General features: G+C 44.8%; 1 protein-coding gene across 2 annotated transcripts in view; it reads right to left on the reverse strand.

Moving 5' to 3' along the window:
• The window catches only part of ABCC1 (ATP binding cassette subfamily C member 1 (ABCC1 blood group)), a 128,168-nt gene that overhangs the window by 82,199 nt on the left and 31,460 nt on the right, over positions 1-14,509 (reverse strand). For both annotated transcript variants that reach the window (XM_083153291.1, XM_083153292.1), the window contains exons 2-3: positions 2,884-3,060; positions 1,007-1,132 (exon numbers count right to left, since the gene is read on the reverse strand). In XM_083153291.1, the coding sequence (XP_083009417.1) occupies positions 1,007-1,132; positions 2,884-3,060 (303 nt within the window). The remainder of the gene's footprint in view (positions 1-1,006; positions 1,133-2,883; positions 3,061-14,509) is intronic.

Consider the following 14,509-nt stretch of genomic DNA (forward strand, 5'->3'; position numbering starts at 1 on the left):
CAAAAAAAAGGGCCACTTGGAATAACATAGCACAAGTGAACATAGAACTTGGTATTTCACGCAAAAAGACAGAGGCAGATTTAATCAGCTGTGACTTTTCACGTGGATCTTTGAAACCCGATTTCTAACTCAAAGAAAGAGTGCAAGCAGAAATCAGCCTTCACTGCTGCCTCAGGGTCTTTGGGGGGGGGGGGGGAAATCGATCCTATTTGGGTGCAGAGGATTCGCAAGTGCAACTCATCGTGGTACCGGGCGCACTTTACAGCAGGCTGAATTTGCTTGAAAGCGCTTGAACCTACATAGCCGTGCAAGCAATTTTAAGCGAATTTGGGCCAGCGAAGGGTGCGACATCAGCTTAATTCTGTTGCCGTTTTCAGCGTTCAAACGCATGAAAACAACACCAGCATGGGATCTTGCACCCTTCAGACCTAATAGGATCGACCCCTTGAACTGAATAGCTCCAGGCACTTTACCAATGAGAATATACCGCATGACACAACCTTTGACAAAGTGGATCTACCATGAAGTTTAAAATGACAAAAATGTATTAAAAGATAATCCAAGACCGTGTTATGGGGCCTACACACGAGCTGATGTCAGGGCATTTTCAAGGGACTTCAATTTGACTAGGTCGCTTAGAAAATGCTCCTACATCGCTCCATGTTTAGGGGCCATAGTGATAGCGATGCATGCCCCTATGTGTGGCTATCGCCTGGTGATTAATATCCAGGCATGCTCGATAACCCTAGTTGGATTGCCGGTAAGGGCCAGTGTTCTCCGGTGTGACAAATCGCTCAGCACACATCGCTGTGCGATCTTGCGGAGCTTCTAGCATCGCTCTGCAAACTCTCTATGTTTGGAGGCCCCATTGAGGATACAAAGCCAAACTAATGAGTGAAATTATGAGAAAACATGCACAAAAATGTAAAGTTCTTATACTACAACAGAACTGCACTCAGAGAAGCCTTATTAGCTATTCTTGGTCCTTCCTTCATAAGCAGCTTACCATAGTTATACCAAGTACGGTGGGGCTCACAACAAAAACTGGAGCACGATAAATACTTTGACTCCTTTCATAGAAGGAGTAGAAGAGATCTGCCCAGCAGACCAACCATAACAGGAAACCTATAGCCTGCAAAAGAAACAGAATTCATGATAAACCGGCATTAAAAAAAAAAAAAAAAAAAAAAATTGTTAACATTGCTTGATTACATGATATCCAAGAGCTATACATTAGTATCACATTTATTGCACTGTAAAAAAAAAAAAAAAAAATTGCATTTACAATTTCAAAGCATTTAAAAATACTGCATGGTATATGAATTACAATAATGTATATATTTAGCGCTATTTTATATTACCTGACTGAAAGTTTATCATTAAAAAAGGGATAGGCAGAAAGGCTAAACGTGCATACACATGGAACGAGTTGAAGGACAATGTAGGCATTCCCTATCAATGGGAACGACCAAGCATTCAAATTGTTCCATGCATCATTACTGATGGTCTATGATCTTCCCTGCATGGGGCCGGCCGTGTTACCACTGGAGCATTGCAGTCGTTAACGAGGTGAGGACCTTCTTCGTCCAGACATGCTGGATGAGGGAAGTTGATAACGACATGTGGGAGTGTGCATCGTTGACAACAGGGAGTGTACACACTAGGCAATATTGTCCACAACATCGATCAGAAATCACTTTCTGAACATAGCTCCTAGTACAGTATGTATGGGGCTTAAAGTAAGGTTGAGTGGTTTATTTACTAAGATAGAAGTTCATTGTAAATCATAGCGCACACACACACACACCCACACACACACACATATTTCTGATGGTTTAATATACACAAGCTTTGTTTCATACACATTAAAATATTGCAGTGTTGATTGACCGAGAACAGGTTTCAAAGAGCACACATATTTCATACTATTGTTGTATGGCATAACCGAAACCCTACTGGACGTTCTAGGGCAATAAGCTGACCGGATACAACGAGCGCACATAGGATTTCATACTATTGTTATATGGCATAACCGAAACCCTACTGGACGTTCTAGGGCAATAAGCTGACCGGATACAATGAGCACACATATTTCATACTATTATATGGCATAATAATATAAACCCTACCAGAGGTTATAAAGGCAATAAGTGGCCACAGATAAAAAAAAAAAAATAGTATTGATAAGCATTTCTGTGTACAAACAAACTGTTCCTAAATTCAGTAAACGAAGCGTGTACCATCTCTTATTGTGCTCTACATTAACCCATGGAATTAACACATTTCAGTTAGTGTGTACACACGGTTTGATTTCCTTTCCGATGTTAACGATATAGTCAACATCGGATTGGCATCGGAATCGGATGCAGATCGCAAGGGTTTTAACCCTTGCGATCCCGATGCGCGTTCACGTATCGGAAGCCAGAAAGTCTTGGCTGCCTTGTCTATATAGTGCAGATCTGCACTATATAGTCAAGATTGGATGCAAATCGGATGTGCCTTAAGATCGTATCCACGATCCTATCTGATCGGATCGTGGATAGGATCTTACGGCACATCTGACCGTGTATACACACCATTACATTTAATAAAGGTTAAAAAAAAAAAAAAAAGGGACTTGTGCAGATGGAGAGGACAGTGTGAAGTATACAAAATAAAGAATTCCACAGCATCTATATAGGCTGCCTGTTAATGATTCAGGTTCTCTTCATTATTTATTTACAGTTTCTTATATAGCGCAGCACATTCCGTTGCACTTTCCAATTGGAAACAGTGATAAAACAAACTGGGTGGTAACAGTACAGAGGTAGGAGGGCCCTTCTCTGCAAAGCGCAGAAACTGGTCTCCTGGATAACATTAGGTTACTATGCAAATGGAACTTACAGTTTTGGCCTTGTTGAGATGTGACATTCGTATGTATCCCTGGTCATTGTGCTGGATGTATAAAAAATAGAAAGGGAAGCAGAGCCAGAGGTAGATGCATGGAATCCATACCAGGACTGTATTCTGGAAGCACTTGGTGAAATCTGGGTTCTCTGTGCCCCAGGTGAGATTTGAATCCTGCAAGACAATAACATTTACTTATTAATGAAGTTATTTTTCTAGCACACATATATTCCACATATTTACAGTGGGGCTTACATTCCTTCTAGGGTTAATTTTGTTGGGAGCCAATTTTTGAAATGTGGGAGGAAACCACCGGAGTACCAGGAGGAAACCCATGCAAGCACAAGTAGAAAATGCACACTCCAAAGTTAGGGACCTGGTGGGAATCAAACCCATGACCTCAGTGCTGTGAGGCAGTAATGCTACCCATTACACGATATGTGCTGCCCCAACAACATAAGCAATCATATTGTATATGTAACATACAGCTGACACTATAGCAAATACTGGCCAATAAAAGCTTTATGTACACTAGACCTCTCAATAATCAGTGGTGGAAATGGAAAGCTATAATATAACTTGGTGATTATAGCAATGTTGTGTTATGAGCTATGAGAAGTTCTATAGCACATGTACAGTAACTCATAATAGACTGCAGAAAATATTGTCTGAATGCTCAGAATTGCCCTGTTAAATACAAAAAAAATGGATAGGTGTAGATAGAACTGGCAGGCGAACCTGGGTCCCACAGAATTCTATCTACTGTCCATAGAAGTCTGGCGAACTTGTAAGTTTGGGGCTGCATTTCATCAAATGTAGTTGGGGATTCGGATTATGGTGTCCTCAGTGCTGAGAAGTACAGGTGGGTACTTATCCATCATGCAATACCATCAGAGGGGTGTCTGATTGGCTCCAAATTTATTTTGCAGCAGACCAACGACCCCAAACATACAGCCAATGTCGGTGTAAGAAGGAACAGGGAGTCCTGGAAGTGATTATATGGCCCGACAGGGCCCTGATCTCCACATCATTTAGGCTGCCTGGGATCACATTAAGGGCAGTATTCAATGAGAAAAATTCTCCGTGTTTTATGGAGAATTTTTGCTTTGTTCGCCTTGGACGGAGCATTTTGCTCTCCAAAAGTGAACCACCCTATTCAATGTGAAATATTCTCCATCTTTCTAAGTGATTTTCGCCGTCTCTCTCCGTGTAGAAATTCTCCATCTTTTGATGGAGAGCAGGAATGTGAACTTTTAATCTAAAAGGTTTTTTTTTTTTTAATTTTGGTGTCAAAAAAATCAGTTTGTTTTTTTCTGTGAAGGGGCATGTTATTTTTATTCATGTGCTTATAGCACATGAATATATATTTAATTAAAAAAAATATATTTTTTATTTTTTTACACAGTGCAGCCAGCAGGGGGCCGGAGCGCTCGAGCCGCTCATTACATATTCATATATTCACTGCACCCGATCGTTAATATGCACGAACGGGTGCAGTGAATACTGGGTCCCCCGCTGGCTATAGGGGGGGGCAGACTGTGCTGCCTGGGTCCCGGGGGGGCCCCCTACCCTCCACATATGTTCTGGGGCATCCAGGGAGACTTTAATCTCCCTGGATGCCACCGTCCCACGGCTCCCTGTCAGCTCCCTGCCGCTGATGCTCGTCCGCTGCAGGGGTTAAGACTCGCCGCGAGTGGCGGCGAGTCTTAAATACATTGAATAGTGGGAGCAGGAGGCTCCGGAACACGGAGAGTGCATGGCGAGAGAAAAAAATCTCTCGCCATGCACAGAGAATTTTCTTCATTGAATACTGCCCTAAGAGGAAGAAGGATTTCAGCAATCCTACATCCACAGAACAGCTGCGGTGAGTTCTCCAAAATGATGTTTGGAAAAACCTTCCTGCAGAGTTCTTCAAAGCATCATCCATATTTCTACGTACACTCACACACAAAGGAAAAATCTAAATGAAATCAATAGTTGATTTCATTTCGATTTTTCTTCTGTTCAATTTAATAAAGCTAAAAAAAAAAAAATTAATGTTTCAGCTTTATTACCAATCACCAGAGATAGAAAATTACACACACACATATGTGACAGCTGCACCTTTGATACGAATTCAGGTGCTGTGCTTGGTGACACCTCATCTTTAAAAGCCATAAAGTAATAAGGTAGTTGGCAGGTGAGCTCTAAACCAGGAAACAAGCACATGTTCATTTTAGCTATGATGGGTCAGCAGTTGCCAGGTTCTTAAGAAACCAATTGTTAGTGCAGGATGGGCTGCAAGCTTAAATGCAATCAATTCATGAACTAAAACCCCATTATTTATTTAATTTGATTATTTGTATATTAAGGCGAGTTAGATTATTATGTTGAGTGTGGAGCCATCAACCATGAGATTTAGAAAAGTGTTGTCTGAATGAATACTCATATCAGATAAACTAATTGATGTATAGAGTAGAAAAAAAAAAAAAAAACTCTTGTAATTTGACGTCTGTATATATTCCATGTCTGTTTTGTGATACCAAATGTAAAATTTATTGACAAAGGTATCTAATGTGGCCTCCTTGGGTGAACCTTTGGTAAGGGATGGTCTGCGGTAACAGCCAGGTAGAGTAGTGGACAACCCACATGGCTGTATGAGAGCAGGTCCGCCGCAGCCATTTTAAAACTCGAGCTGGCATTGCGAGCCAATTGGAGTTTGTAGTTCGACAGCCAATCAGGAATGTCAGTGGTAGCTCATGATTGGCTGTCAGACCGCAAGCTCAGATGGGATTGCGATCTGGCAAGAGATTTGAAAATCGCCATGGCAGACCTGCTCTAATACAGCCGGGTGGGTTGTTCACCATTCTGCCTGGCTGTTGCCATTACCGCAGATGGAAATGGTAGTGAGGAGGAGGGATAATGCCCCATGGCAATGAGCAATGTACCCCTGGCAGAAAGTGTAACCCCATGGCAAGGAGCATTTACACCTGTGGTATTATATGTAATGTGCATTATAGTGTGTGGCATAATATTTCATGGGCATTCCAATGTTTGGTATAACATGTAATGGGCATTATTACTGCATGTGCTATAATATATATTACGGTGTGTAGCATAACCTGTAATGGGCATTATGGCATGTACTATAATATGTGATAGGTGTGTAATAGGCATTACGGTGTAAACTTTTGGCACGCGCCTTTGGCCGTCACGGTCCCATTTTTACTTTGTCTGGCTCCTACACTTTCATCATGGCTCCTAGATTTTTAAGAAATTTGTCATGTCCTACACTAGGAGAAGCCCCTGTCCTTTTACTAGATTTCATATTGACTGAGGTGGTGTATATCCTGACAAGGATATTTGTCATTCAATACTGTAGGTGGATTTTCCTTAGTACTTCAAAAACTTTATTGTTGTTATATATGTGTTGATACAGCAATTCACTTTTTTTTCCAATCCATTTTTTTTCCCTTCCATCAGATAACTAATTACAGGAAAAGAAGATGCAGATTTCCTCCCCAAATTAGGGAACGTTGTATGTCTGGAACAATATTTATGACCTTCTATTACTTTTGAACAATGATTAAAAACAAAATAATAGAAGGCAGTCTCCCCAAATACCCAGGAGGAATCTCATGCTGCTTTCCCACTGCCAAACCTGCTTTGACCCGGTTTTTGAAACGGGTCTTTAAAAACGGGTCAAAGCAGGTTTTAACCCCTTTCCCACTACATATAGTAAATGGTATATTACTGGTTAATTACCGTTTTTGTACCTTTCACATTGAACCCGTTGTGAAAGGTACAAAACTGTAATTAACCAGTAATATACCCCCCCCCCTCCCCTGCTACCTGCCCCTGCCACACCCCCCCCCCCCCCGGTACTTACCTGCATGGTGGAGCTGTACAGCGGGGTTCGCGCATTGCTGGGGCGGCAGTGAGGTCTGGCATGGGCACGGTACTTCAGGTCCCTCCCCGCGGCTGATGGATGCTGGGCAGTGGGGACGCAGCGGGGTCCATCACTGCACTGGCATGGTGCTGTGGGTGCAGCAGGGTCCATCCGGCGTCTGGGAAGTACCTGCGGCTGATGGGAACTAGTAGTTCCCACTACGCGCATGTCTAATGAGCAGTGCATTACATATGCACCAATGTAATGAGTGGCTCATTCATATGCATGGCGCTCATTAGACCTGCGCATAGTGGGAACTACTAGTTCCCATCAGCAGTAGGGACTGCCCGGATGCCGTATGGACCCCGCTACACCACCAGCACCATGCCCATGCAGGATGGAGCCCGCTGCCTCCCCACTGCCCAGCATCCATCAGCCGCAGGGAGGGACCCGAAGTACCGTGCCCATGCCGGACCCCACTGCCTCCCCAGCAATGCGTGAACCCCGCTGCCCGTATCCCCCAAGCAGGTAAGTACCGGGGGGATGGCAGGTGCAGGGCAGGTACCAGGTGATACTGTTTAAGAGCCTTTCCCACTGGCAAAAAAATAAATTGTACAGGTACCCTGATGGGTGATTACTATGTTAAATGCACCCCCATTGTTAACAGCACTCTCACTATCAACGCCCACCCGAAGCGTGGCGAGCCCGTGAGGGGCGGCGGTACGCGTCCTCCGACCTTTTCATACCCCCACTATCCACGTCAGCGTGGAGTTGTTTTTAGATAGTGTGGTGAGCGCAGTGAGCCACCGAGCCCGAAGCGTGGCAAGCCCCGCGAGGGGACGTGGATTAATTCACATGGTGGCTCGCCACACTATCTAAAATCAACTCCACGCCGACGTGGATAGTGGGGGTATGAATAGGTCGGAGGACGCTTACCGCCGCCGCTCGCCACGCTTCGGGTGGGCGTTGATAGTGGCGTTAACAATGGGGTGCATTTAACATAGTAATCACCCATCAGGGTGCCTGTACAATTAAAAATCGGGTCCAATTTGGTCGCATCGCATGCAATCGGATTGCATGCGATGCGATCAAAACTATGTTGTACGATGGAAATCTTGGGCACCCAGATAATACACAAGTACCAAAAACGGCTCTTAAAATGGGTAAAAAACATGGGAATTTGTTAAATGGGTAAAGCACTTGTCCTATTGAGGTAACCTGGATGCGGTGGACAAGCCCATACTAATGGCCATTACTATGCTAATAACCTCAAATGCAATATAGCAAGATATTAAAAGGTCTAGCATATATATTTAGTGTGCACCTGCAAACTCCTCCTCCTGCTTGCTGCACTACAAGTCTCAGCAGGTAGCACCTCATATGTCCAGGGTGTGCAGTTTAGGGCCCCTCCCCCTATGTGTTAAATGGGTAAAGCAACCTGGAGCTTTCCCACTGCAGCTCTACCCGTTTAAAAAAGCTGCAGTGGGAAAGGGGTATTCACTTTCTAATAAGTGCAATTCTGAACAAGCTGGTTTTAGTTGAAAGCAGTTCAGTGACATTTAGCATAGTTTATAAATGCCAGCCTAAGGTTTTATAGAATGCTTAGCGTGAGCACGAGTACTAAGATTTTCCCTTAGTCATGCTGTGTCAACTGAACAGGCAAATGGAGAACCCTATGTAAGAGCTTTGGAAATAGAGGAAAGAAGAACACAGGAATATCACGTGTTATTACCTAGCAGAATCCTATAAACAGACTCTTAATGTGCAGTGTGACCTGTACAGGAAGTATCAAGAAATAAATTATCTTTCAAGAAAACAAAGTTAATTTTGGTGCCAGAATAAGAGGGGAAAAATAATAAATTTCTGGAATTTGGTGGATAATTTGCAGGTTTCCGAAAGAGTGGAGTTAGCAAAGCAACAAAGTGTTGCAGCACTATAGTGGTATAAACAACAGCTTATCAACATAAAGGGGTGTATTCAATGTGGCTGGCGAGGGGGATAAACGGCGGGGATCACCGAAAACAAGCGATCCTTGCCGTTTAACCCCCGCGCCGGCCACACAGAGGACAGCGAGGATTCTCCCATACATTACCTCGTAATTCATAGTGTTCGCTGTATTATATTGGGAAGACTGACTGTACGTTATGAGAAGGAATGGATGGTCAACGTTCTTCTATTAAACCAGCCCTTGAGAAGGGTTCCAGTAACCAGCCAGTGGCTCTCCACTTTATAGAAGCCCAGCATACCATAACGATGTTGTGGTACATGATCATTGATCATGTACCTGCTTCTATTCGCAGAGGTTACTGCTCATTGCAATAACTTCAGTGTGAAGCCCAATAGACACAGCGTCTACATACGCTGTCACCTAGGGGACTGAACTAAAAACAGTGGATTTCATTGTTTCCTGTAAGCTTTTCTGCTTTGCACAGGACACCACATGTGAGATCTTTTATATCTTCAATTACTGTATATACGGTTTTGTATAGAGTGATACTATAAACTAATCATTTTAGCTTTAAACAGGATTTCCTTTATTTGCCCAAGACATCCATATTCTCCACTTTATTCCTATATCATGTTGTCGTTTTTCCTCTTTATATATAATGTGCACTGATCTAGCAGTTTTTTGTCGTCAACGTTTTGATGCCCGATTTATGTGGGAACCCTACGTCTGACAGCTGTTTGTTTATGGTTTGTTGATGCTATGACAACTGGCACGCCCCTAGGCGATGTGACGCACGACGGATAAGGGCTGATAGCGGTGTGTTAACTTGTGACGCGGCGGCGCTGGGAGTGATGCCAGCTGTCTGATGTATTCTATTGTGGTTATGGCAACTGGCGTGCTCTGTGGCCTTGACGCGATGCACACGCTTGCATGATGGCGCGCTTGGTAAGTTTTGGTATAGCCAAATTGGTTAAAAAACCCAGGATGGAACTACCCACTTTGGTCTTGTGTGTTGGATTGAGATAGAAAAAAAAAATAAAAATAGGTATCTGACATCTTGAAGTTTGGAACGGATATAAAAACGTGTATGCTGTATCCCTTTCAAAGAGGGAGGAGTATTTTTTAAGACTATTAAGAGCCAAAAATGTTGTCGTCAAGACAATGGTTTCTTACGACTTCCAGGAATATGACAAACAGTACTGGGGTGAGCACAGAGTCTCTAAACTCTACTATTGCAACTACTATGCAGAGCTCAGTGCAGGTCAGTGGCCAACATAGACCGGTAAAGTGTTGTGTCAGCAGTGTGTCGTCACATACAGAAGTAAGTGGTCCCAGGACTGGTAGTAGTACCAGGTGAGGGCAGCAACATACCCACCCACTGCGGGTATGAAGCAAGCGTTTTATGGGTGTTCCCATGAATACAAGGGTTTTCCCCTGGGAATACAGAAGAGATGATGCCTTGGTGGGGTGGGCTACTGACTTCACATGACTTAATCGCTCCCGCCCCCTTTTCGGGAAAAAGCAACAGAAATAAGAGTCAGTTTAGAGCAGGCATGTCCAAACTATTGCACTCCAGCTGTTGTGAAACTACAAATCCCATCATGCCTTGCCACATTCTGGCTATTAGGGAATGCTAAAACTATGGCAAGACATGCTCGGGATGTGTAGTTTCTTTTTTTTTTAAATAACGTTTTTTATTAGGCAAAGGTGATGGTACAGAGATGATCACAGTCCAGCTGTTATACAAGATTATCTAGATATCGAGTATCACAATTTGCCAAATTTTACAATGTAGTCAGACTATAGAGAAGAAAGAACAATAAGAAGAGAACAGAGTACTGAGTGAAGAGAGAAAGAGAGAAGAAGCGGAAAGTTTCTAGCAGAACGGGAGGTCTCCACGTCTCTATGTATTATTGCGTGGTATTCTTATGAAGACCCCGCAGTGGCTTTTTGTAGGAGGGGAGAACGTCCGTAAAAGAAGAAGAAAAGAAGGGGGAGAAGAAGGGAAGAAGGGAGAGTCTGGGGGGGAGCTGAGGTGGGGATAGGGAGGGTGGAGGTGTATGGGGCGGTCTCCATCATCATGGGGGATCGAATGGGGGTGACGAGTTCTGTTGGGACAGCCAAGGGGACCAGACCTTGTGAAAAGATTTGAGTGAGTGACGTATGTTCGCAGTGATAAACTCCATCTTGTAGACGTACCATATCCGTGAGAGCATTGCCTGCAGAGGGGCCAAAGTAGGTTTCCTCCAATCGGCTGCGATTTGACAAGTTACAGCCGAGGAGATATGTCTTAATAATTTGTGTTGGTGTAAGTTAAGTACCGGGGGTTTTAGTGGGAGTAAAAAATACTTAGGGTCGGCTGGCACGGCAACCCCCAGCAGGGTTGTCAGCAGGTCCACCACTTCCCTCCACACTCCAGCAATTTTCGGGCAAGTCCACCAAATGTGGAGAAAGTTACCCTCTGCAGGGCACCCTCGCCAACATCTGTCGGACACATCAGGGAACATCTTGTGTAGTCTAGAGGGAACGTAATACCAGCGATATAAAAGTTTGTATGTGTTTTCTTTGATTTTAACACAGATCGAGCTAGAGGCCGCGTTGTCGCGTATTTCCTCCCAGTCCTCATCGTCCAGGGATGAGCCAAGGTCTCTTTCCCAAGCTAGTTCGTGTTGGGCCCTAGACGAGGAAGTGTGAGTGTCCAACAAGGAGTAAATCGCAGAAATTAGTCCCCTAGATGTATTGCGTTTCCAACAGATGTATTCGAATGACGTCAGAGGCCTGGCTGTTAGGGTGGATAGGATTTTAGAGTGGAAGTGGCGGACCTGAAGGTAGCGAAAGAAATCTGTGTTAGGAATCGCCGAGCCCCCCCGAATATCAGAGAACTGAGGGAAAGTTGTGGTATCTGTTATATCGTTTAAGTAGAAGATGCCCTCTTTCAACCAGTTGGACAGGGTGGAGCGACCCAAGCCGGGAGGGAAAACCGGGTTATGACAGAGTGGTATCAGTGGGGAAGGGAGCGGGGCTAAATTGTGCGTTTTGTTCACTCTATCCCAGACCATAAGGGCACGAGAAATTACCGGGTGTGAGACAACTGAGTGTGGGCGTTTCGGTCTGGGAAGCCAGAGAAGGGATGACATTGTGGACAGACCTATGTCCTCGGATTCAATGTTCACCCAGACCTTACATGTACCCCATGGATTGCACCCCTGCACCGACTGGGACAGGCTCGAGGCGTAGTAGTATCGCCTGAAATCTGGGATCCCCAGTCCACCCCGGCAGGAGGGTTTTTGCAGTAATTTTAGTCGTATGCGTGGGCGCTTTTTGTCCCATATAAATTGGGATGATTGATATTGTAATGTTTTGAATACGTAGGGGGGAATGTATATAGGGAGGGTCTGAAAGAGGTAAAGCAGGCGCGGGAGAATGTTCATTTTAATTGAATTTATTCTGCCTATCCACGAGATGAAATAAGAGGACCAGGTAGAGAGGTCTGTTTTTATTGAGTCCAACAGCCTTGGGAAGTTAGCCTGAAAGAGTTGGTGATAATGGTGAGTTAGATATATGCCTAGGTACTTGACCTTTTTTTTGTTCCAGTTGCATGGTAACAGGGTCACTAAGTCCGTTTTCAGGGGTCCAGGAACATGGAAGTCGAGAACCTCAGTTTTCTGTACGTTTATTTTGTAACCTGAATGTTGGGAATATTGTTGTATTTCGGATAGTAGGGAGGGGACAGAATTCTTTGGGTCAGAGAGGGTCAAAAGTACGTCATCTGCATATAGTGCTATTTTGTGCTCTGAGGAGCCAGTTTTAATGCCGTGGATGGTTGGATTATTGCGTATCCTTGCCGCCAAGGGCTCCATAACAAGGGCGAAGATCAGTGGGGATAGGGGGCATCCCTGTCGGGTGCCATTGGTTATATTAAAGCGGTCGGAGCTTGTCCCGTTGACTACAACCCGGGCGGTCGGTGTGCGGTATAGGGCCTTGATCCCTTCTAAGAAGGGTCCCTTGATGCCCACCCTTTCCAAAACTGCGAAGGCAAACGACCATGATATACGGTCGAATGCCTTTTCTGCATCTAGGGATAGCAGCAGGGCGGGATTTTTCTGTTTTTGGATGACATGGATGAGATCAATCGCCCGTCTCGTGTTATCCGATGCCTGGCGTCCGGGAATGAAGCCTACTTGGTCTGGATGGACGAGAGATGGGAGTAACATCGCCAGGCGCCCGGCTAGAACTTTTGCATAAAGTTTTAAGTCAACGTTTAGCAGCGAGATCGGTCTATAGTTCGCGCAGTTAGTTGGGTCTTTGCCCGCTTTGGGGATCACCACTATGTCCGCCAGGGTTGTCTCAAGGGGAAAGGACGCGCCTTCAAGTATGCTATTAAATAGGGTCGCGAGATGTGGGGACAGTTCTTTTGCGAAGCGTTTGTAGTAAGTGGCCGTAAAGCCGTCTGGGCCCGGGGCTGCGTGAGATCGCATAGAGCGAATTGCAGTGATAACTTCTTCTTCCGTTATTTTTCCATTCAGGGATTCGAGTTGCGCCTCTGACAGGGACAGGAGAGGGGTGTCTGTAAGATACGTGGGTAGCTCGTCTCGGTCGGGGGTGTGTGTAGAGGGGGGGGTCTTCAAATTGTAGAGGGAATCATAAAAAAATTCGGAATTCCTTTGCTATTTCTTTGGGGTCATATGTATGAGTTCCTAGTGTTGTGGAATGTATCTTTTCAATCATCCTGGCAGCCTGTTGACGCCTAAGTTTATTGGCTAATAGCGAGTCGATTTTATCCGCTTTATCATAAAAACGTTGCCTGAGTTTTACGAGGATATTAGCCGCTCGTTGGGACAGGAGTGTGTTTAATTGGCCTCTAACGGCTTCAATCTGGGACAAAAGGTCAGGGGAAGGGGTGCTTTTGTGTTGGTCCAGTAAAGTAGTCAGCTGTAGTTCTAACACTTGTATCTGAGGCCCATTTCTTCCGAATGGAAGACACCTTAGAGATTATCACGCCTCTGATTGTCGCTTTATGGGCCTCCCAGACAATGCCCACAGGGGTCTCTGGAGTGGAGTTTTCCTTAAAGTAATTGGTGATGGCTAATTTGACCTCCTTCAGGGAGGAGGGGTGGGTTAATAAGGAATCGTCTAGTCTCCATCTATGTGCACCTGGGGGGCGGTCGTAAAGGGTAAGCTCAAAGTGGGTACCTGCATGATCTGTCCAAGAGAACGGTACTATACCTGCTTCTCTAGCCTGTGGTATAAGAGAGGAGGAAATGAGGAGCATGTCAATTCTGGAGTACTGTTGGTGGGGGGCTGAGAAGTGGGTGAAATCTTTAGTGTGTGGGTGCGATAGTCGCCATGAGTCACGTAACCCATAGTGTTTCAAAGCGGCAGTGAGGGTGCGTGTGGACCTGGTGACCTCAGCTGTTTGGGTGTGGGAGGGGGAGTGGGTTTTGTCTAGCAATGGGTCTATGACGGTATTGAAATCCCCTCCAATAATGATGTGGCCTTGAGCTACCTTGTTCAATCTTTTAAAGAAGGTATCAAAAAACTGGGATTGATCCTGATTGGGGGCATAGAGTGAGACCAAGGTCACCGTCATCGACCTGATGTTTCCTATGAGGATGAGAAACCTGCCTTCCGGGTCAGTAATTGTTTTAATCAGGGTGAAGGGTACATCATTGCGTAATAGGATGGCGACTCCACGTTTTTTGCAATCCGCTGATGCAAAAAAGGTGTTAGAGAAGGAACGACCCCTTAGCTGAGAGTGGTTACCTGTAAGGTGCGTTTCTTGCAGAAAAACAACAGATGCTTTCTCC

Source organism: Crinia signifera, chromosome 7, assembly GCF_055691185.1.
Source record: "Crinia signifera chromosome 7, ASM5569118v1, whole genome shotgun sequence".
In the NCBI taxonomy this organism is placed as follows: domain Eukaryota; kingdom Metazoa; phylum Chordata; class Amphibia; order Anura; family Myobatrachidae; genus Crinia; species Crinia signifera.